General features: G+C 40.0%; 1 protein-coding gene across 2 annotated transcripts in view; it reads right to left on the bottom strand.

The window, feature by feature from the left end:
• plod2 (procollagen-lysine, 2-oxoglutarate 5-dioxygenase 2) overlaps positions 1-22243 on the bottom strand; it is a 37353-nt gene that overhangs the window by 11508 nt on the left and 3602 nt on the right. For both annotated transcript variants that reach the window (XM_046068666.1, XM_046068675.1), the window contains exons 2-8: positions 11689-11780; positions 10310-10446; positions 5898-6061; positions 3438-3550; positions 3273-3336; positions 2845-2942; positions 1704-1805 (exon numbers count right to left, since the gene is read on the bottom strand). In XM_046068666.1, coding sequence (XP_045924622.1) covers positions 1704-1805; positions 2845-2942; positions 3273-3336; positions 3438-3550; positions 5898-6061; positions 10310-10446; positions 11689-11780 — 770 coding nt within the window. The remainder of the gene's footprint in view (positions 1-1703; positions 1806-2844; positions 2943-3272; positions 3337-3437; positions 3551-5897; positions 6062-10309; positions 10447-11688; positions 11781-22243) is intronic.

The raw sequence follows: 22243 nt of genomic DNA, 5'->3' as shown, positions 1-22243 counted from the left end.
ACTGATGTAATTCCTGATATTATTACCTGCAGTGTTCTGAAATAAATCTCTCTACAGACTATGACAGCTGATGTTAGTGATCTAATAGACTCCCAGTGGGTGTGCACTGTTTTACAGGAATTCTTTTCAGAGGACAGCTCATGCACAAAAGTGTATTGCTCAGACCATTAGGGCAAAGAAGATATAAAGAGAAAAAAAGCAAGAGACACACAGAAGAGAGGAGGAAACATTTTCCCATGACACTCCAGCTCCAGCCCACACAGCTCAGTCTGGATTCCTGATCCTCCTGACCAGTTCACAGCAAAGGTCTGGGCCAGGGATGAAACGGGATCCGAGCCGAACCGTCTAATTTTCGAGTTCCGCAATGACTGTGTTTCAGGCACAAGAAGGGGAACACATGCATCTTGCCAATGTGAGCTTGGACATACAGTGGACAGGCAGTGAAAGGAAAGCAGTGGCAAAAAGGCCAGAGAAAAGTATAACTCAGGCATTTATTAAAGCAGAGAGAAGCAACTCCTTGACTTTCATTTTCACACAAGAGACAAGTATAGAGCTTTGGCAGTGTAACACTCAGTGTCTATGCAAGACCTAAGCTCATTCCCAAAACCAAAGTATACAAAGAACCAAGCTAGGCTGCCAGTGACCTGGGTTTACCCCAGTATGACTAGTGTTTCCACATGACCTGATCTTCCAGAGGTCTCTCTCCCAAACACACAGAGTGGCACAGTGGAATGAAATGTCTTTACTAACTTGCCTATTATTGAGAAGCTACATTCATTATGCAAGGTCACTGAGAGCAACTTTCACAGAGATGCCTTTCAGGTAGTTCGGTTTGTATTGAATCAGCTCCAGTTAAACTTTTAAAGCACAGTTATGAAGCCTACAGGATAACAGTTCTTCGTGAGGGATTCATGTCTCGGTATTACATTTTGTGAAAGGCATTGTGCTGTTTGTGTAGTTTGAAGACTTTTATTTAATTGTGGAGGACAAAATGTGTTGCACTTTTAGCGTGGTGCAACATGTTTGTACCAAACTAACTTGCACAAACCAAGTAGATAGAAACAACGACGATAAAGTAGATTAACTGGGATCTTGTGTATGCTTCAGTACTCTGCCCACAAAGAGAGAAGTAAAGTATGGTAACATTGTTGACAGATGCAACCACATAGCCAGAGGCATTTCCAAGTGCCTGCCATTCCTTCTGTCTATACGTCGCCAGCCTTGGCTGAACTCTATGACAAATTTTCAGCATAACCACCATAACTTACTGTTGTGGATAAACCCATCCTGAGAAGCCCGCTAAAAGGCAGGCTGGTCGACAGTGACACCCCTTCAAATGAGCCCTTCTGAAAACCCCAGAAGCCATATCCTGCACCACAGCAGTGCAGGACTTCCTCTTCCCCAAGGAGTTTCCCTGGAACTTTTAAAAGGGTCCAATGGGCACATAAACTGTTATTGTTGGAAAGGGAGTGTGTGCAGTACCAACAGTCTTGCTTATCTGTTGAAATAGGACAACATGGGCTCCACCCCTACTGTCTAGACAAACACTGATGGATGGTTCATGCTGGAAGACGAGGCAATGTTTCATCCTTTCCTATGTCCACAGGGAGGTGGTTTAATGCTAACTTTCCACAGCTGCACTTTAAAAATGGACTGAAGAGGACAGCAAATAAAAGGAAAATGGCTCAATTTGAAGCACTTACTTTTAACTGAGACAAGTCCAGAACATCGTCATCACAGTGACTACAGCCGTTTTCATAGTTCCATGTATTGGGGACATAGTTGGCCAAGTAGTTCAAGTACATCTGTAAAGGAAAGAATTCAGAGCAGTCAATGCCTGGTTGCAGAAGATTAAAATGCTGATTTGAATCTTCTGCATGCTGTGATTAGGCGGCACTCCGTATTATTGTAAATGTGTTTTGAAAATCCTTCGGTGGAATATTTCTGTGGATATACAGTCCACTGATTTATTGTAGGAATTTGGGATACAATAGAATCACCGGGCAGAATCACTTGACTAAAGACCACAGGCATATACATACCTTCTAGTGAAAATTGAGACTTGACAGTTTGGTGTAATTATTCCTTTTCTTCTCAGTTCCCTTCATGAATGTCATAATTATGGCTGCACTTAAATATGTACAATATATATGCACAATAACAAACAAATTTATGGGGAACATATTATGTGCAGTGCACTACTGTTTACAAATTTGTTATCACAGACATTAACATTATGATCATCTATTTGCAACCAGATTGAACTTGGCGTGATAACTGGAAAATAATGATGACCTAATGGTTGAAGATCCAGCTAGGCAGCTCCCAAACCACTGTTAGGACAAGGCTTCTGGGATCTACCATTTAGAGCTTCTCCTCCAGATGTTGAGGCCTCTGGGAAGAATGACTCAATAAGGATGGATGGGTTTGGTTCATTACCAAGGAAGCCCAAAGACAGGCAGCTGGTGGTGGAGCGAGACTTGTGAAGAGACGAGGGAAGGAAAAAGACCAGGAAAAGAAGAACCTCCACAGAATGATGATTGTGTCGTTCGGATATCCTGCTTTTCAGCTTGCTGAGTCTGTTACTCTTATATACAGAGAGTGATGGCGAAAAGAAAATGTTCCTAGTTTTGGTTAGACTTCTCCCCTCCACTGAATAATGAGCTAGTTTTTATAGCCAGGGTTACTGGCAAGTATCATAGAACAGTATGTATATTTCCTGAATGTGTGGGATTTTATGCAGGGAATGCAATCTTTAGTAATTAATGTTAGTAAAGCAAGTGTCCTTGATTATCTTAAAAGTATCTATGCTGTGCACTATATAGGGCTTTATTTCGTACTCACTTTGGTGTTTCCATTGCCATGGACAACCACTGGCAGAGAGTCGTACACTGTGTTTCTAACTCTTACACGGTCTGTTCCAAACTTGAGGAGCACTTCATCTGCCAAAAAGAAGAACAAGAGACATTTCAGGCGAAGTTTTGAAAATCGACTTACCACATGGGCAAGAGCCATAAAGGTTTATTACTGACAGGGTAAATTGCCAAGCCAACAAGTGCTCTGAAAATATGCAATCTTTCACAGAGTATGGGAGCAAAACAGTACAATGTTGGTTTAAGTTAGGGCAGCAAAGCTATTTAATGCTCAAGCTTAATTTTTTTCACTTACAAGTGCATAACTGTACTTTTAAATAACTGCATTTAAAATATTTGACAAGAAATATATATCTTGAGGGAAGTGAATTGTAGAATTCAATTTCTGTGATTTCTCACCAACTGCCGCATTCAGGTTCTGGAAAATCTGGCACTTGTGGTCCAAAGTCATGTTGAGAGTTTCCTGAAATATGCGAAAACACACAGATTTTCTTAGCCATCCAAGATTTGCTTTGTAGGGATATATTTTCACCTGTTGTTTTGAAGTTGACACAGGATACCTACTCGCTGTAAAGGATCCAAGTATATTTTAGTGTAGAAGAGCTGGTCATCATCATTGTCATGGAGGTTCCACTGTGAAACAATTCTTTTTATGTATGGGGCATAGCCGATTATACCTGCAAGTAATCACATTTCAATCACATATAGGTAACACATATCCAGCGGAAAGTATAGGTCTGAGAGATGTTTACAAGGTCATACACAACAGGCAGACTGTTGGTGATAATTACACTGTAACTGCTGGCTCCTTGGTCTAAAGACTTCACTCTAGGAAGCCTGAACGGCTTACACATAGAGTGATTGTTGGCAGTAATCCCAAACACACAAGAAATGGGCAGGGACTTTCTCTTCCCTAAGTCTGTAGTGCAATAATGGGCAATGGAAAGCTGTAATCTATACCTTATAACAGTCCCACAAGTCACTACTGGAACTGTGTGTGCTGGTATCTCACACCCTCTCTAAATGTACATTCTCATGGCAATCTTTACTCCAGTTTTCCCCTGTCTCCGCCTTTTCCTTCTTTTGCTCAAGGATACTGACCACAGTACCAGATTGCAGGGTTTGACTATGCTGCTGGTGTGCACCGTTTTGCATCCCATCATCCCATCATCCCATCAAAAAAGCCTTAGACTCTGTAAACAAGTCGATGGATAGACATGACATAATCTAAATGGCAGGATCGAGGAAAAAGATCAAAGGAAATCATGACATTTAATGCAAATCATATTTTCGGTAGCTTATCCACAAAATTATGGCTTTAAAAATCAACAGATCCCGTAAAGTACTGGGAAGTTCAGCACAACTCTACTGTATCTTGAGTCCATCTCTGAAACACTGTACTCTCAGTAGTCTGTGTCCAGATGCTATAAAACATTCCCCAATGGTCATCTGGGCGGTAGCCGTAGGAACACAAACAAGACCTGCAATTTTATACAAACTGTGGCACATTCTGGTGGCCAAGACAAATCCACATGTCATGTCAATGACAATGAATGCTAAAAACAGCCTCTGATCAGTCTGACAGAGCTAGACTCCAATATGGGAGGTCAGACCAGACTGATGACCACAGGAAAAGTAGTAATTCAGTGTCCTGAAGAACTGACAGGATGCAGCTGGCCATGTCATGTGGATTATGCATGAGAACATACTGTTACTGTTCTTTTGTTAAAAATCTCCCCACATAATCTGTGCTTTTTGTCCCTCTTTCAGCATCTTTTGTGTATTTGATGTCACATTATGCCAAGAAACATCTTCATCTGAAATGCAGTTGCTTGCTAATGCAAAGTTGAGGAGGGCGGTCCCTAAAGAAATGAAAAAAGGGTTGAATAGGAACAAAGTATGCAGTTAATATTCACATGAATGGGCTACTGTCACCTTCTGTCCACTTGGACAGGAAATACCTCAAGCTGCCAGTTTACAGGGAAAACAAACTTCGATTTTACAGAAAGAGATAATAATAAAAATCCTGCCGTTTTATATTTTAAAACTAACACGAGTCTGTTTCCCTGCCTTGAAGTCTCTACACCACTCTGCAAACCACTAACACTGAGGGTGCACTGCTGCTCAGCCCCCTGAATTCCAACTAGGTCTGCAAGTCCTCAAAGTTTGACAGCTGATGGTCAGCTGATGTTTTTGTATACGACCAGGTTACTTAAACACTAGTCTACCCCAACATTAAATTGCTATACACAAAACAAATAAAATGGTTATAATTTACTTTTAGTTTGTGAAGCACCAACTATTGTTTGTCTGATCTTAACATTATCTTTGGATAATGCAAGTTAGGCTTTTTTGCATTGTCCCATATCGGCCAACACAGATAATCATCAGACTAAATTGGGATTTTTCGTTCTGTAAATATGACTGTATAGGTTATGGTTAAGCAGGGTGGGGTTAGGGATACACTGTGTCGACACAGGAGGCATAGCATGAATAGCACATTAGCAGAGCACCAGCAGCAGCCACTTCAGTCCTCCATCTGTGTCTACTCAGGATGCATTCAGGCACTGTATGGACTGTAAGTCCCCCACACACTTTTGGCAGCACACAAAGGCCAACACACAGTCACTGCACTTATGCATGTAAAACGAAAGAAGATAGATTTGGGATGTAAAAAATAGACTTTGGGTTGCATACGTGAGTGATGAGTAAAACGCAAGTTGATATATGTATTTAATAATGTGTTTTGTTGGAAAAATCACCTATATTATCATCAAATGCCAACAAGCATCAGTCATTATGTGTACAGCGTAAAAGAATTTAGTGTCTCTTTAAAGAGATGCAGTCATATGGGGGGCATCTACTTTTTGTCAAGCAGTTAAGCAGTTGAGGGAAACCTTTGCATGACCCACACAACATGTTAACACAGCACCATGTCAGCCATGACAGAGAGGATTCAACAGGTCGAAACATTTCAGCATGTCGGGCAGGGACTTTCTCATACTTTGAATTTCTGGAACTCACCTCCGGAGTTGAGGTAACGCTTGCCGCTGCGGATTGAGGGGTACTTGTCAGCTAGTCGCTTATCTGGCCATATCAGGCCCTCTGCAGCAAAAAGCACTTTGTGATTGGCTTGTTGGAACTTCCTGAGAATCTCTTCTGGTCCCCCAGCAAAGATAAGATCATAGCTAAAAGGGAGGATTGAAGATAAAATACAGTAGATCGTTATCATTCTTTTTTTCCCTTAAGGGCAAAAAGCAAGTATGTTTTAACTTGCATCTGACACACAACATAGTCTTACAGATAGAGATCTAAAGGTAAACAATGGACTTTCTTCATGAGTGGGGACTTGTATAGGCAAGCTTTTCTGGTTTGTATTGTGAGGCATTTCCAAAAGAGCCCTGCTTTGCCACACGTTTACACGCAAACTGTGCTGATTCATGTGTAGCCTATAGAGTTAAATGACAGAAAGAAGAAAAAGTGCCTAACCTTTTACAAGGGCTGGTGGTGACTTGTTTAAAAGCATGCCATTATTCAAAGGGTGAACATTTTATGAACTTTATAAGTTTCTGGTGATTTTACTTTGAGGTGTGAAGTCATAAAAGCCAATTCATTTTGGTGAAATTTTCCACAGAATCACTATAAACTATAACTATAAAAACACCCTCTTCAAGGTGTGACTTTGGTTATGAACTTGTGTCTGTGTACTGTGCACATTTGTCAAAAATTGGCCAATCCCCCCTAAAATCTGGTTCTATATACACACCAGTTTATATAAGGTGGCAGGAAAAGGGAAAGAGACTCCCGTTTTAGACAACCTGAACTGTCTCAGTCAGGCCTGTAATGGAAGGAAGGGGTGATGACGCCTGTATGCTCAGATACAGTATCCATATCTAGCTGACACATGTTTTGGTCCCTTGTTAAGTCTCCAATCATCATCATCAAAGGTGCAAATGTAGGAAAAGGTCTCCGTTTTAATTCGAAAACGCAGTAGTGTGGATGGGGCCTAAGACAGGGGTTTTCAAAGTGTGAGACGGGCTCCCTAGGGGGACTCCAAACAGTGTCAGGGGAGGCTCAGTGAATGGAAGTGAAACAATATGACATTACTTATTGCATTAGTTATCAAAAGGAGATCACATAGAATAGCCTACATGTGTGAGAGTTCAGAGATACAGTAGTTTTTGGGAACCGTTCTCCCCCCATCAGAGTCAGAAACTAATAAATGCCTTAGGACAGACCTTTTTTAAAACTATTTGGTGTAATGAGAAGTTATGTCAGACAGCAATGCTAGGCTATTTTGGCTCAAATGTTGAGTGTCTATGGGATCGAATAAAAAAATCATGATCCCATAGGCATCCAGGAATTGAGCGAAACTTACCAAGTAAACTAAAGATCTGGTGGGGGCGCGCCGTTTTCCAAGCTTTGTCTGAGGGGAGGCCCGCAGTCTCAAACTTTGAAAAGCCCTGATCTAAGATAATGAATTTACTGTTAGTGTAGTAAGATACTAAATTGCTTTGCTTCTATAACAGAATAAAAAGGGAATTTAATCAATAGCTTCAGAGGCAGGCATCAATAGCTGCATTGAATGTCCAGCTGCATGTAATACTCTTTAAGTAAATAACAGAGAACACTAAAAGCCAATGTTTAAATACATGTTTTATGACAATATACTTCATACTGTGTTTGGAAGACCGCAGGGTTGATATACTGTATATATTTATGGTTTTCACAATTGATGGTAATGGCTTTCACCCTGGTCATAAGCAACAATCTAAAAGTGTTCTGCACCAGTGAGAGGAAACATACCTTATGAATTTGAAAGTGGGAACCACCATCTTTTTATTTCCATCCTGACAGTACAAAGGTACAAGATAACTTATCCAATAGCCTATATTGCCAGCACACCCAAAATGCTCTGGCTGTGAATGGCAATTGTGGTCTACCTTTAAGGTATATGGCTTTCTTTTCAGTTTGGGAAGTCAGCCCACACTCAGAAGCTCAACAACACAGTGAACAAATTTCAATTTCATTTTAACGCTGTGACTGAATCAGAGGCAGAAACTGTCAAAACAGCCGAGGTGGTCCAGCAGGATTATAGATTTTAAAACATTTGAATGCTTCATAATCTTCTGTGAAGTGCAGATGCAGTTTCCTCCACTACAATCATTTCCTCTAAAAGAAAAAAAAACATTCCAATTACCTGTTTCAAGGGTGTGACAACTTTGCACAGCAATTATAGCTAACATTATTCATGTGACATGGTGCACTAAGTATCATCATTTTCTGCTCTATTTGAGGAAATGTGGCCTGCAACACTGTTATTATTCTAAACTACACACATTAACTCAGCAAAACTTTCCATTGGCCTTGAAAGCTCATAATTCAGCTACCTGCATGTGAAAATTACTCTTCTCATATATTTGGCCATGATCTGTAATAATGCCTGTACATGAATGAGTGGAGGGCTGTTTTGTGCTATATAAATGTGCAGAAACTGCTCTCGCTGCGGAGGCATCACATTCAAAGCAATTATTACAGTCTGTGATTGTGAAAATTTGTTTAATCTATAATTCATAGACCTACACAGCAGTTAAAGGTGTTTTGCATCCCTTTCTTGTCAAATGCTTTATTTTTTAAATCAAAGCTAAATCAGAACAAAGCTTAATCAAACTGATGTTTGGGTAAACTGAACATCTCTAAGGAAAGTAACACACATCAGTGAGCAAAGACAAAATTAATTAACAATTTATTTATTCATTCATACTTGTTGGCTGTAAATCGAATCAATCGAATTGAAAAGTACAGTCAGTAAATATTCAAATTCATAATAGTCAATCTGAATTATTAAAGAGGTTGTATTATGGTCATTTTCAGGTTCAAAATCAGTAGTCATACTGCACATTGCTGCAGCTCCTCTTTTCACCCTGTGTGTTGAATACTTCGTTTTAGCTACCAAGTGAAACATCTTTCCTCTACAAGATCTTTGTTGGGAGTTGCACATGCGCAGTTCCTAGTTAAGGACTACTAGCCAATCAGAAGCAGTGGTGAGTTATTAATAGGGATGCACCGAATGTTTGGGCACCAAAATTAATCAGTTGAAAACAGCAAAAAAAGCACTTTTGGTGTTCTGCCTAATAAGTCAAAAGACCGAAGACATTTTACTGAACAATTACGTTGACATGTCGGCAGAAAGACGCAAAATCGCCGTTTGCAGACACTGCTGGATTGTCTCCTAGCACATCCACACCATCTGTGTCTGACTTCTTTTTTAAAAGGCAACACGGTCGACCCGCTTTGAGTGTTTCTGTCACTTGTTTATGAGAAGGCGATTAAGCTAGCTAACCTAAATTTGGAGCGTGTTCGAGCCTTTATGGTAAATCCACTGCAGTGGACCAGATCTAGCTGAGAGGCAGGTTAACGACTTTATCCTGTCATATTCTCTCTTTACAAAGACAAGTGATGCAGTATGAGAGTCCTACCTGAAGAAAGGCTATGAAGTCTTGTTAAGTGTAGTCTTGTTGTTATCTTGTCATGTTACGCGATACACATGCAACATAATTTATCAAATTGGGTCGGACTTCATTCCACTTTCTGCATTCACAGAAAGTATAAAACATATTACATGTGTCATTAAAAGTAAATGGACACATGTAAATTACTTTACCGGACCCTCTCGGGCCTCGGATCCACCCACCATTGTCTCTCCAAACACTGAGTAAAAAGCACATTTAGAATATTTAATCTATGCAATGATAAAAAAAAGGCAAAATAAATGGAAAAAATGTGAATGTACTTGTTCAGTATTCTGTAATTTTTTTCATTATGATCGGCTTCGGCTTCTGCCAAGAATTTTCATTTCGGTGCATCCCTAGCTATTAATTTGTGACAAATGTATCTTTCATCCATAAAGTTTTAACTGAGCACTGTCTCTACATCACAGAAACAACTTTATGTCCATCGACTGCCTGGAGGGTAGCTAATGTTTGGAAGGGAGAGGAGAGGCAGTAGGTGGAATCGTCTTTTTCACTGTGTGCTGCAGCTCAGTGTGTTTTTCCACCGGTGTTTTTGAGGGCGTGTCTGACTAGCCGCTTGGTTAGCATTATGACGCACATTTTGCTGTGACGTCACAGGGATCAAAGGGAAAAGGCTGGACTATAAACGAGTGGTTTTCAGGCAGTTCAGAGCAGTGTTTTCTGTGGGAGATGGGAACTCCCTTTGGGGTGGACTTTGGGCTTTTTCACTTTGCAAACCTATTACATGCACAAAAAAGATCTATAACTCAATAAAGGAGAAGGAAAAAGCCAAAAAGCAGAATATGATTTCTTTAAGAAAAGACAGACTACACAGGAAAAGTAGAGTTAGTCATAAAATGGGAAAATCGGATTGTCATGTAAAGCTAAATAAAACAACAAAAGATCTTTGTTTTGTCAACTTACCTATCCACAGAAAGGACAACAAGATCCTCCTGGTCTGCCAAAGCCTCCATGGCCCCCTTCAGTAGTCTGACTTTTTGCCCTCCACCGATTGAACGACCCACGTCGCCACCCTTCCATGTTTCTCCCATTCCCAACACCTGAGACAGAACACATGAAGGACAAGTTGTAGAGCCATATGTGAACTGGCTCGACACCAAACTTCACCAGAAGGTAGCTCAGCAGCACTGCAGAAATATCCATCTCTAATCATTTTTCAGGTCTTCATTTTTATTTTTTGTCTCAAACCCAGTTAGGAATTCTGCAATTGGGAGGAATATTTTCACTCATTGTCCAATCCAATATGCAGTACATTTCCAAGAAGAGTAAGATGGGTGAAAAACATTACACTTGATTTAAGAAAATGGATAAAAGAAGCTGCCATTCTTATAATTCACATGGGCAGAGTGGTAACACCTGAGTTGCAGCCACATTGTCAGATCCCTGTTATTGTTTGTTTGTTTACTAAAGTAGTCCCACAAGCCTGAAGGGATAATGTAACCAAGCAAAGAATAACAGAAAATTGAAAACATTAACTCTAATTTAAAATGGTCTTTCCCAAGAATCATCTTGAAGGGCCCAAGAAGGCTAGCATAGACAGGCAGAGGACCACGTATATACGGGCAGTGTGCCATCCCTGAGTTCTGGCCCCAAAAAATATGTTGTTTTTTAATGCTGATTGTAACCACAGAGGGGAATTCTGGACCCACACTGAGGAGCGACCCTTTTAAGATTGATGTTTTTGCAGCTTGTTGTACTTTATTGTTTCCTTAACAAGCCTAATCAATCAAATGTGTGTTTAAAACATTTGGCTGTGTGTAGCATCGTTAGCTGGGGCATTGTGGATTGTTAAGGGAATCGTTCTGTTAAAACGCTCATGTGCTTGTAGCTGCCAAAACATAATGAAGTATAACCTAAAATGAACTGTTGTCAAACTGTGATGAGGTAAGGATAAAAGCCTGGAGAAGTATTAGGCTTCTCCTTGTGTCTCTGTGTGGAAATATCCACTCTGTACATCAACTCTTGACAGGTGGAAGCATGTAAAGGGTGGGGGAGCAGAGAGCAGGACCAGGTGTAGTTGGTGCTATGACCTTGTTGTACATGCACCTGTTTGTAACAAAGAAAGTTCAAGTTTCAAGTATGGAACCAATTTCTCAGTGCGTCTTCCCTGGGCACACATGGAGGCTCTTGTTTATAAGCAATAAATAATCCTTTAGAATAACAGACACAAACAGATATTGTGTGAGCATTTAATTGCTATTCATCTCACACTGACTAGACACAACAAGTTTTCTGTTTGCCACGACAGGACATCATTTTATATTATGAGAACACAGCCTTACCTTCACAGTGTAGTTAAAATAATTTGCAGACTTCATAAAGCGGAGGAAGCCATCTGTTTCCTCTGTTGCAACAGTTAGGACGAGCAATTTTTCTGAAAAAGAAAGAAAACCCAATTCAAATTTCACACCCTTACTTATGTGACATATAAAGTCATCACATATTATTTGCCATCCAAATTATAGGGATGTGGGGATGTACTCTTACAACTGTAAGTTGTGACATTTTGAGATGCAAATTTAGAGCTTTTTATTGCAAAGTCTTGGTTTATGTTGAAGGATATCCACTGAAGTATGTCTATTATTTGATGCCTATACATAAGTTTTGAGATTCCCACATCTGTGAACTTCCTTGTAAACCTCAGACCTATGTCAACAAACGGGTAGCTATTTGGTTAGCATTCTAAACCTACAACTCAAATTAGGAATGTCTGCTGATGTTTTGATTTGATTTAAAAAACAGAAACACATATTTTAAAGATGGACTTTTCTTCTTGGCTTAAAAGAACTCCCACAAACTTCCAGGACATTTCCAGTGGCCATGAGTGCTGATTTCTGAGGTTTGAGGAAGAGTTAGACCAAATACAAATTAGCACCAAAGCCTCATGTGAAGCGAGAGAGAGGCAGACTAAACCCACTAAGTTAGTTTTCACTTGTTCTATGATGTTTTGTAAAAACCAACAGGGGCTATCTTCATTTAGGAAGACTACAATCTTTGATGGTAAAGCAGGGAGGAAGTAGCCTGGTTCTCTAGTTCTGGTTCATCAAACTCTATTATTGCATAAAGGTGGAGGACTCATTCATTTCTAGCTTTCAAAAGATAATTTCAAAATGTGAAAATGTTGTCCGTGGTAGTAGGGAGTCAGGCCCACAAACACGTCGACACTGATATGGTTTTATGAGAGCACTTGAATACTAATCCTGCTTTTCATTTTTCGAGAGCCAATCTGCATTCTATTTAATACACAACACTATATTCCACTAAACCCTTGTAAATAATTTATTGGACATTGGCAAGTAGGATTGGAAATGTGAAAGAGAAACATGAGGGCTCTATAAAGGGCCCAAAAGTACACTCAGCACCTCAACACATATAACTAGCAGTACATCTTTGGAATACAAAGCTTAGCAGGTCTTTTTTGTTTCATTGTAAAAAAATATGCGGTTGTGGCTTTTTATGTGGTACAACCCCGTTCACCCCAACTGAGTGGTCATACAAATACAATATGGTTGACATGGAAGGTGTGTTAGAGATGTAAACAAATCCTAAAAAAGGCCATTGGAATGAAAATGATCTATACAGCGTACCAGACAATCAGTGCTGTGTGGGTGTTAAAAATGTCATAAGTAAAGGATTTAAACTAAACAAAGCCAGAGGGCATTCAAGAGCCAAGGTCATATTCTAAAGCATTACTTGTCTGCAAAATCAAAATCACCTGCCTCCCACCCACTCATCCACACTTAAGTACATTACAAGCAGCCTCATTGCAGCTCTTTTCCATCCATTTCCAGTCAATGTGACTTAGCCATGCTCTCATCCCAGTCTAGCCTGTGGCCCTGTCATCACCATTATAGCCATTCCAGTGCTCCTCTGACACAGAGCTCCTGTTACAGGTTGGAAAAAGTTCCCCGTCTGCCTCTGATGTAACAGCATCAGGTATCAAACAGCAAAGAATTGGGCAGATTCAGAAAACAGTGAGTTTTAAATTAAGCACCGCAGAGAGGGAAAGGAGGCCTTTTATGAGCCACAGGTGTGTCCCTGTTCGTGTTCTTGGCTCAAAGGTAGAGGATGATCAAGCATAATGCAGAGAGTGGATGGAGTCTCCCACATCTGGGAAACACATTTTCCATGCAGCTGTGTAAAACAAGTGGTTTTAATGGTTACAGGAGAGATTTACATGCTTCCTATTTCCCTACACCAAACTATAATGTTTGCAAGGTTGAAGCCCATGTCAGGCACTTAGGTATGCTAATGTGTGCATGCATGAAGACGGATTTGTTTGGCAAAAAGTTCTTTCTTCATCTTTTTTTGTTGCAAACCTTGGGCAAAGCTTATTGTTAAATGTGGGGATAACAGTGCACGCTTTAAGACTGTCTCTCCTGGGAGCCATTCATAGTGTTGCACACACAAAAAGTGCCACAAATAGTTGTGAAAAGTTCAAACCCAGCATACTTTCTCAACCTCCTTACAGCTGAAGAGGGTGTGAATGTTGGAATGGCGTTTTAGGAAAGTTACAGAAATACACAGCCCCAACAATGTTGGAAAGGCGTTGGGGGAGAGGGTGGGTTTCTGAAGGTATTCGACCATCCAAGAAGCAGTTCTGACAGAGAATACTGGTACCTTAACTAGTTTCTGCTGGGATTTCTTGGCAATATGTGGAAACCTCTATGAAAATGTTCTATTTCATAGTGTTGTGATAACAGCCAGGACACATGTTTTGTATTTCTCTTTGCAGTGATCTCAATTCATTTTTCTGTTCCCAAAAAATGTGAATTTATAACCAGTAGCTCTATTAGTATTTGGACAGTGAAAGCCAGTGGTGAGCTGCATGTTGGGATCAGTGCTCTGCTAGCATGACTTGATTTTAATTTCCTAAACAATAAACTATTAAGAGCTCCTTTGCATGTGTCTTAGCACACATATTGAAAACAGAAACACTGACTTGCCAGTGATGTCAGCGAGACATTTCTCATCAGGGAATGGCTGACAGCTCACACAAATTACCCCTTAGTGACTTTGCCCTGACCTTACGGAACCACACACTTTCCTCCTGTCGTAAACATGCTGGCCACATGAGTGCATCACAACAAGCAAGCTCCCAGTTAAGTACAGCCTAGGGATAAAAACCACCTCTGATTGAAAATAAATGAGACAGACACTTTTATTTCCTACATCAAACATGTTGTTCAGAAGGGCCATTACACATGGCTTTTCCATATACCGTTCCTGGTGGGGAAAAAATCCCTTAGGATTCACAGTGGCCTCATGTGAACTATGGCTGGAAACCTTGGCTGGATATTCTGATATTGTCTCCAAAGACAACACAAAGTGCCCAGGGAAGAATAATGATTTGCCAATTCTATGCCAAGCCAAGGCCATTTATCTATTTTTTATATTATGTTAAATTGGGGTTTGTCAAAAGGCTGCTTTAAATCCAGATTTTGTGCTTTCCATCACTTACTTGGTAATTCTTTTGTAATCAGTTTGGGCACAATGTTCTAAGAAAGATTGATAAATTGCACATCTATCATGTATAATGACAAATAAATTTACTTTATACCTTGAAAAGGAACACTTTATTTTAAACTCACTTTCACCCATACTTTGTCATCACATAGTGAAAATATGCTGTTTCCTGCTCCACAAAACCTTGTTCACCGTAGTTAAAACTAACCCCGGTCTTATAGCATAGACTTTTGCACACATATAAAGGGATAACGGATTGCTCTTTCAGAACGTACAGAGAATTGATTGTAAAACATAATATATCATAGGGGTTGAGGAATCTACACCTATTTAATATGTCATGGGTAAATTAACTGGTCTCAACATCTAGAAATTGCACATCATCTGGGAAAATCTCTTGGGAACGGCTTTGGGCATTTTTGGCCTCTTCAATGGATTGGCCATCTTGTCGCTTGTTTCTTCATGTACAGAAAACAGATCATGAGATACGCCTTTCAGATGAATCCTTGAGCTCACACTGTTGAGTTTGTTTGCTTCCACTGGGTCCATCATCCACAAGCATAGTACTTCTATGTATATGCAGATGACATCCATTTGTATTTTATATCAGGCGATCAGCACCCACTTATTTAAATGCCCATTTAAATTAAATCATAATGTTAAATTGTATATAAACAACCTGGGAAGAACTCTTGTCACTTATTTCACCAATGACTTGCCAAGGTACTACCTTCTAACTAAGTGCTATGCCATTCTGTGCATTTCCTATATATTAATAATATTTATATTATATAGACTCTCTAATAAGACATTGTCCTTGGCATTACTCGTGATTCTATGCCTTTGCTGGTAAGTGCTTTGCTTTTATCCAAGTGAAACAGATTCACACAATTAAAACTAATAATTCAGTCACTCATATGGTCTAGCCAAAAAGCCTCACATTATTTATCATTGCCTACAATTTAGAAATAAAGAAGTCTCAAGCCCCATATGAATATTTTCCCTTTTCCCAGGCTGTATATTATTTTCTGTCAGTGAGGATGGCTGGTCACATATTGCTCCATTGTTCAAATTAGTCCCCAAGAAATAAAACAATAATCGTTTAAGGAAAACAGAAGTACAAATCTACCTTCCAATCCAACTTCAAAATTTTATCATGGGCCAATTGTCTAGTCCTTTGAGGTGTTTTTTTTATGTAAACACCATAATCATATTAATAATGAAACAGAGCTGAGACACAGATGGCAACTCAAAAGGAGAGGTTTTTAGACAGCCAAGATTGTGAGTGTCTAGTCAGAGTAAACACAGCATGCTCTTGTGTCAGTTCTGTATGAACAGCCCACAGGAAGAAAGGAATGTAGCCCCGGCATTGCTGCTGTAACTCTTCTCCAAGAAAGGCATGGACGCCAAGTGGTCTTTCCCACTCACTCTTTCTCTGTACCACATGGGGCTCAGCCGTCTAGGTAAACTTTCACACTTCGATGAGCAAAAGTTCTGACTCACTGGCTGGGGCTAAGCTTAAGTAAGCAATTCTTGCAGAACGGAAAGAGGTATCATGGGAATGTGCCCTGGCCTTGAACATAAGGATAACAGGATCTTTCCTCTTTGAGGAGACATCCCCGGTCAGTGAACACAAATATCTTTCTATTTTGGTCATCCAAGTAAATAAACAGTGTACACTGTTCACCTAATAGCCCACCAAAATGAAAGTGTGATGGAAAGTAAAGTGCAAGTAGTTCAGTTAATAGCTTACATTGCTTTGTTCTTGCATCTATTTGACTGAACCAGCCTTTATTGTCCAGGTAAAGCAATACACTATATAATGGGGATAAAAGAAAAAGGATTGCTTACAATCATATCAGACCTGAGACAGACTTTCATGGAAGGATTACACAGTGACTTACTTTTCATGGATGGGCATATAAGCAGTGCCAAAATGTCAGCAGTGATGTGCACTACCAGGTTGGACAGCTGAAACCCCTCAGTGTTTTACTTAAGGTAACTTTCACCTTTTCCATCCTGGCAGAAATGTTCTCTAAAAGCAAATCTTGTGGAAATATTTTGCCAGGTTGCATAAGAAGAAATATATAGGAAAAAAAACAACAGTATTCAGTTGGTATGTAATACATGGTTCACTAAAGCCCAGTTTCCAGGGTCTAAAAAAGACGTGTTGAAGTCTACATAGTTTGGCCAATTATGTGTGTAATATGAAATATGAATAAAGACAGACTTGTCACCAAGGTCCCAAGGAAATGAAAAGGCAAATAAGTCAGCTGCCTATTTTTTCAACACAGCAAAGGGAAGACAGAAGCATTTTGAATAAGTCAGCATGGACGCATATTTTTATTTTGGACACTGAACAGGCAGAGCAAAAACACCTCATCTCTGTCCACGGGGACCTGCATCGCATTCCTCCATGTCATTAAAATCTATTTTGGAAAAGATGAAAGTGCAAGTTCATGTTCTTGTGTTTTGTAAAGGTTACTATAACTCTGGCACTACTTAAACTTTAGTTTAGGAACATAAAAAAAATGTAATTACTTGGATTAATTGTTCACTTCATTGGGAAAAAAATCACTTTCCAAATGGAGCTGCTATAGGGATATTCACACACAGGAGTCACAGCTGGAACCAGGAAGGTGTTAAATGGTAATTACGGGTAGTTCAAATGTTGTCCTGATTATCCCATGTTTTTGTGACTAATTGGGACAATATTTTTTTTAATTGATTCCAGTATTGAGCAAGTGCACTGCAGTCAGCAGCAGCAAGACAGGCCTGCAGCATAATCCTTGCATTATGGAAACAGTCGCTATATTTAGCCAGAAATAGTCGCTATATCTCTCTCGTCTAAGCAACCAGACTTTGTTAACAATAACACTACACAAAAACATAGGACCACAGGGTCCAGGTTGAAAAAATTCTGTTGTTCACCTTTTAATCTGGCAATACGTGCATTTAATCCAGCTGTAACATAAGACACAATTGCTGCTATTAGTAGGGCCACTAGTTCACAAAGGCTTTATGCCATTATTAAAACTCCAATAAATGAATGCTTTGACCACTTGGGGGTAGTGGAAAAAAGTTATGAACACAACACTGACATGTCATCTGTCAACCTTTTAAATTGATAGGATAAACTTGTTAGCAAAGCGGGCTTCCTGGCGAATGTAACCTCATTGTTCTCTTTTAGCTCGGGTTTTGGTCCCTACTAACTCCTGAGCTCAATGCTTCACTATGTACACCAGTGAGTTCCGCTGTTTTTTACAGCTTTTCCACTGAAAACTGCATGCTGCGGCAGACAACTCTATGAAAACAGTGAGAGTCAACCAAGAAAAATGTTGGGATCCTGATGGCTAAACAATAGGCTAAAACTCGCTTTAAAGATCTGTAAAGCCGAGGGGAGCTGCAGATTTTGGTGATAATTCCCTGAAGTTTCATTACTTCAAGGAACCCCTTTCACATTGTCACATATATTTTAAAAATATGAATCACAGTAGCTTTAAGGTCTAAGGGCTCAGTTTTGCCAGAAAATAAATGGTTTGTACTGTGTTGTCCGACCACGTTGGAAATAAAATGTGTTTATACCTGTCCAGAGCAGCCAAAAGCTAGCTGTCACAGAGAGGGGAGAGACACGTCCATTTAAATATGGCAACAACAACCCACATTTTCAGACTTTCATTGGAAGAGATTCATAGTGTTGCACTTGGTTGTACACATGAAAAGTGACATAAATAGCTGTGTAAAGAATGAAAAAATAGAGCAAGAGAGAGAAGTTCAAACCCTGGCTCCTGTGAGACTTCGGCACAGCAGGCTCATCACTGTGTGAAGTGGATATAAACGTCGGTTTTGGAAAGTTACAGAAATGGTCCCCCAAATTCTGATGTTGAAAAGGTATGCGGGGAGGGTTAATTATCTGACCATAACAAGCTGTTCTGATGAAGCATACTGACAGCTTGAGGATGGGGATTTGCATGACTTCTTGAACACTCTGTATAGAACTGAATGCACATAGGAAGAATAAATAGACACAAAAATCTTTTCATCTCGTCATCTCCAATACATTTGTTTGACTGTCCTCACATATGTAACTCTGATACTCATATCATTTCTCAGCCTTCAGCTAAACATAGAGGCACGCTACCCAACCTACAGTAACTTTTAAAGGGTTTCCAGCTTTAGAATGCATTAAAAATAAATGTAACCACAAGCAGCTTTGGCACAGAAGTAGCACGTTTGATATCTAAAAGCCTGGAGCCCCTAGATGTGCAGAAATTTCTTTTTGCCTAAAAAAAAAGACCACTTCTGCTACCTAGGTGAGAGCTCTGTGTGTTTGTAATTAGCATTAGTCACCAAATTTGAGGGATGGACACACAAGTGACGAGAAAACCCGCAGTAATGGTCAGACATTAGTTTAGCTGTCCGCAACAAAAATAGTGACGTTTCAATGTCACCATAATTGATAAAACATGCCATTTCCATACAAGAGCGGTGCAGTGCACCCGCAGAAAAAGACTGCATTTTCAATTACACATGGCAAACCACAGGCACTTCTGCCTTAGGATGTGGCATGATGTCACCAGCATTGGGCCAGGAAACAATTTTGTATTCCCGTCACACGTCATTTTGAAGCAAGAATAGCTTATTTATTTTACTCTACAAAAACAACTCTAATGTAGAAAAAAAAATCTGGTTGCTGTCATGCAAATTTTCTTGTCAGGGGTAATGATTAGAGTAAGGATGGTCATTTCCTCTGCCACAGTGTATCGTCACTGTACAGCTTTAAATCGTTAATTGTTGACAGGAACACACACCTAGTTTAATTCAACATAATGCACTTAGAGGTTAGCAATTTAAGTTTAACCAGTGTGCTTTAATCAAGTTGTTGATTTATATTTATGCTAGCATTGCTGTAAGTGGAAAGCAGAACACAATTTTATGATAGGAGCAATTATATTGCAATCGTATTTGCTGCAAAGGGTATATGAGCCAAGCATTTTAATGTACTACCACGTGCTGTTACCTTGAAACCACTCCTGTTTCTCTACATGGAAAAAGAATTGAAAGATAAGCAGTGAGCTGCTCACATAGTGCACGGTTTGGCATCTGCATGCTCTTCTCAGATAGCTGATTTATTTATACAGGCTTCAATGATTAGTAAATATAATCTGAAACCGCTAGCTCATAAACAGACAGAATAAAAGGCTTTTGCTCCTGGAAAACCTATTATTTTGTTAGTTTATCAGTTAATTAACCTACAGAAATAACCCATCCATCTTCATCGTTCCCTCTCTATTATTGTGATTTGATCAACAAGTTTTCCAGTAAAAAGCTGCAAATTGATCCTGCCTACTTCTGACAATTGTACATTTTCACCATGATGGTCTCATTTACCTATAGCCATTTCACTCCTTTTAAAACCTATATCAAATAGGTATGTTACAGTAAATAGGACAGCCTATGTCTTTAATATCTTGTCAACTACTAACGACTACCCTCTAAAACAGTTCTACAAGTTCGAACAGTAAGTCCAGTCAGCTTTATCATGACAAGATTCAGCTGCTCAATTCAATCAGTCAAAATGACTCGCTAGGTACAACATTTGTACTATAACCATAGTCACAGCAACATAGCTGAAAATGTCATCTGTTTTCTGTAATGCTTAAGAGGAAGACTTTGCATTGTGGGAACTGTCAGCTTGATATCCCGCTTATCTATTTGATAGTTGGCAGAAAATACGCCAGACACAGCTAAGAAAACCTGAGGGAAAAAGCAGACAACGCAACACATATTTTGCTGAAAAGGAGGCACAGCACCAACATTGTGGTGATAGAGTGACAATGTTCTAAGACATGATTGCAGGCTCGGCCTGCCAGCACGGTTTGTTAGTTTGTTGGACTGGAATTACAGGCAATAGAGAGCGCTATTATACAGTAAATAAGGCATGGACAACTTTAGGTGGAGTTTCCTTTTCTTCTCTATAAAATGCTCCCTGCTGACACGTCAGTGATGTCTGAGAAAGGTCTAATCTAAGGATGCCTATTCCATGGGACAGTTGAGCAGAACAGATCATACTGAATAATGGTGTTTATCTTAGTCTCCCACACACACTCGCCAAGAAATGTGTCCTTGTAACTGTCAGGAATACAAAAGTAGTTTCCAAGTAAATAATGTCAACATGTCTGTAAAATACTGTTGCACAAAACAGCTCTTTTAGATAACCTACGCTTTTACAGATAGTGGCATCATGTTCTAACTTCATAGAATACCAAGCAAGTTAGGCTAAGGACACTGAAAACACTGGAGAAACACTGAGCTAATGGGGTGACTGCCTGAAACAACAACTACATGTTAAATCCAATATATACCATGTCAGAAGTGCTGTTCACACACTCAGTCAGAAATATGTGAAAGGCTCCTTTCAGATGGCTGGACAGTGGGGGTCTACACCACCCAGTTTTTGTAACTTTCCAAAACCGACAAACCAACAGCCACGTCCGCTGTTCACAGTGACTGCCCAGGTGCACATAGGTGAGAAATGGGCAGAGCTCTGCATTCCTACTTCTTCCACTGTGCCTTTCCACTGCTGAGCCTCACTGTTCGCTTCTGTACTTTAACCGACATTGAGGCATTGTGTAGAAGAGTTGGAGGAGAGGTATCAGAATCTGTCTGAACCAACAGAGAAACTCTCCCTACATCTCTGCTCACACAGCTGGCATTTAACACAAATCAGGAAATATGAATAATATACTTGTATTAGGGGCGTGACGAGATCTCGCACGATTAAATAGCGACGAGAATTATCATCAGGTAAAATGCTGTCTCGCGAGACTCACGCAAATGACAATTCACACGCTGTCAAGCCACACATTAGTTTTCTCACGCAGTGATATACACTCACCTAAAGGATTATTAGGAACACCTGTTCAATTTCTCATTAATGCAGTTATCTAATCAACCAATCACATGGCAGTTGCTTAAATGCATTTAGGGGTGTGGTCCTGAACTCCAAACTGAATGTCAGAATGGGAAAGAAAGGTGATTTAAGCAATTTTGAGCGTGGCATGGTTGTTGGTGCCAGACGGGCCGGTCTGAGTATTTCACAATCTGCTCAGTTACTGGGATTTTCACGCACAACCATTTCTAGGGTTTACAAAGAATGGTGTGAAAAGGGAAAAACATCCAGTATGCGGCAGTCCTGTGGGCGAAAATGCCTTGTTGATGCTAGAGGTCAGAGGAGAATGGGCCGACAAGCTGATAGAAGAGCAACTTTGACTGAAATAACCACTCGTTACAACCGAGGTATGCAGCAAAGCATTTGTGAAGCCACAACACGCACAACCTTGAGGCGGATGGGCTACAACAGCAGAAGAC

Source organism: Micropterus dolomieu, linkage group LG01 (genome assembly GCF_021292245.1).
Source record: "Micropterus dolomieu isolate WLL.071019.BEF.003 ecotype Adirondacks linkage group LG01, ASM2129224v1, whole genome shotgun sequence".
In the NCBI taxonomy this organism is placed as follows: domain Eukaryota; kingdom Metazoa; phylum Chordata; class Actinopteri; order Centrarchiformes; family Centrarchidae; genus Micropterus; species Micropterus dolomieu.
The sequence above is the reverse complement of the archived record's forward strand: the minus strand, read 5'-3'. Positions and strand labels throughout refer to the sequence as shown.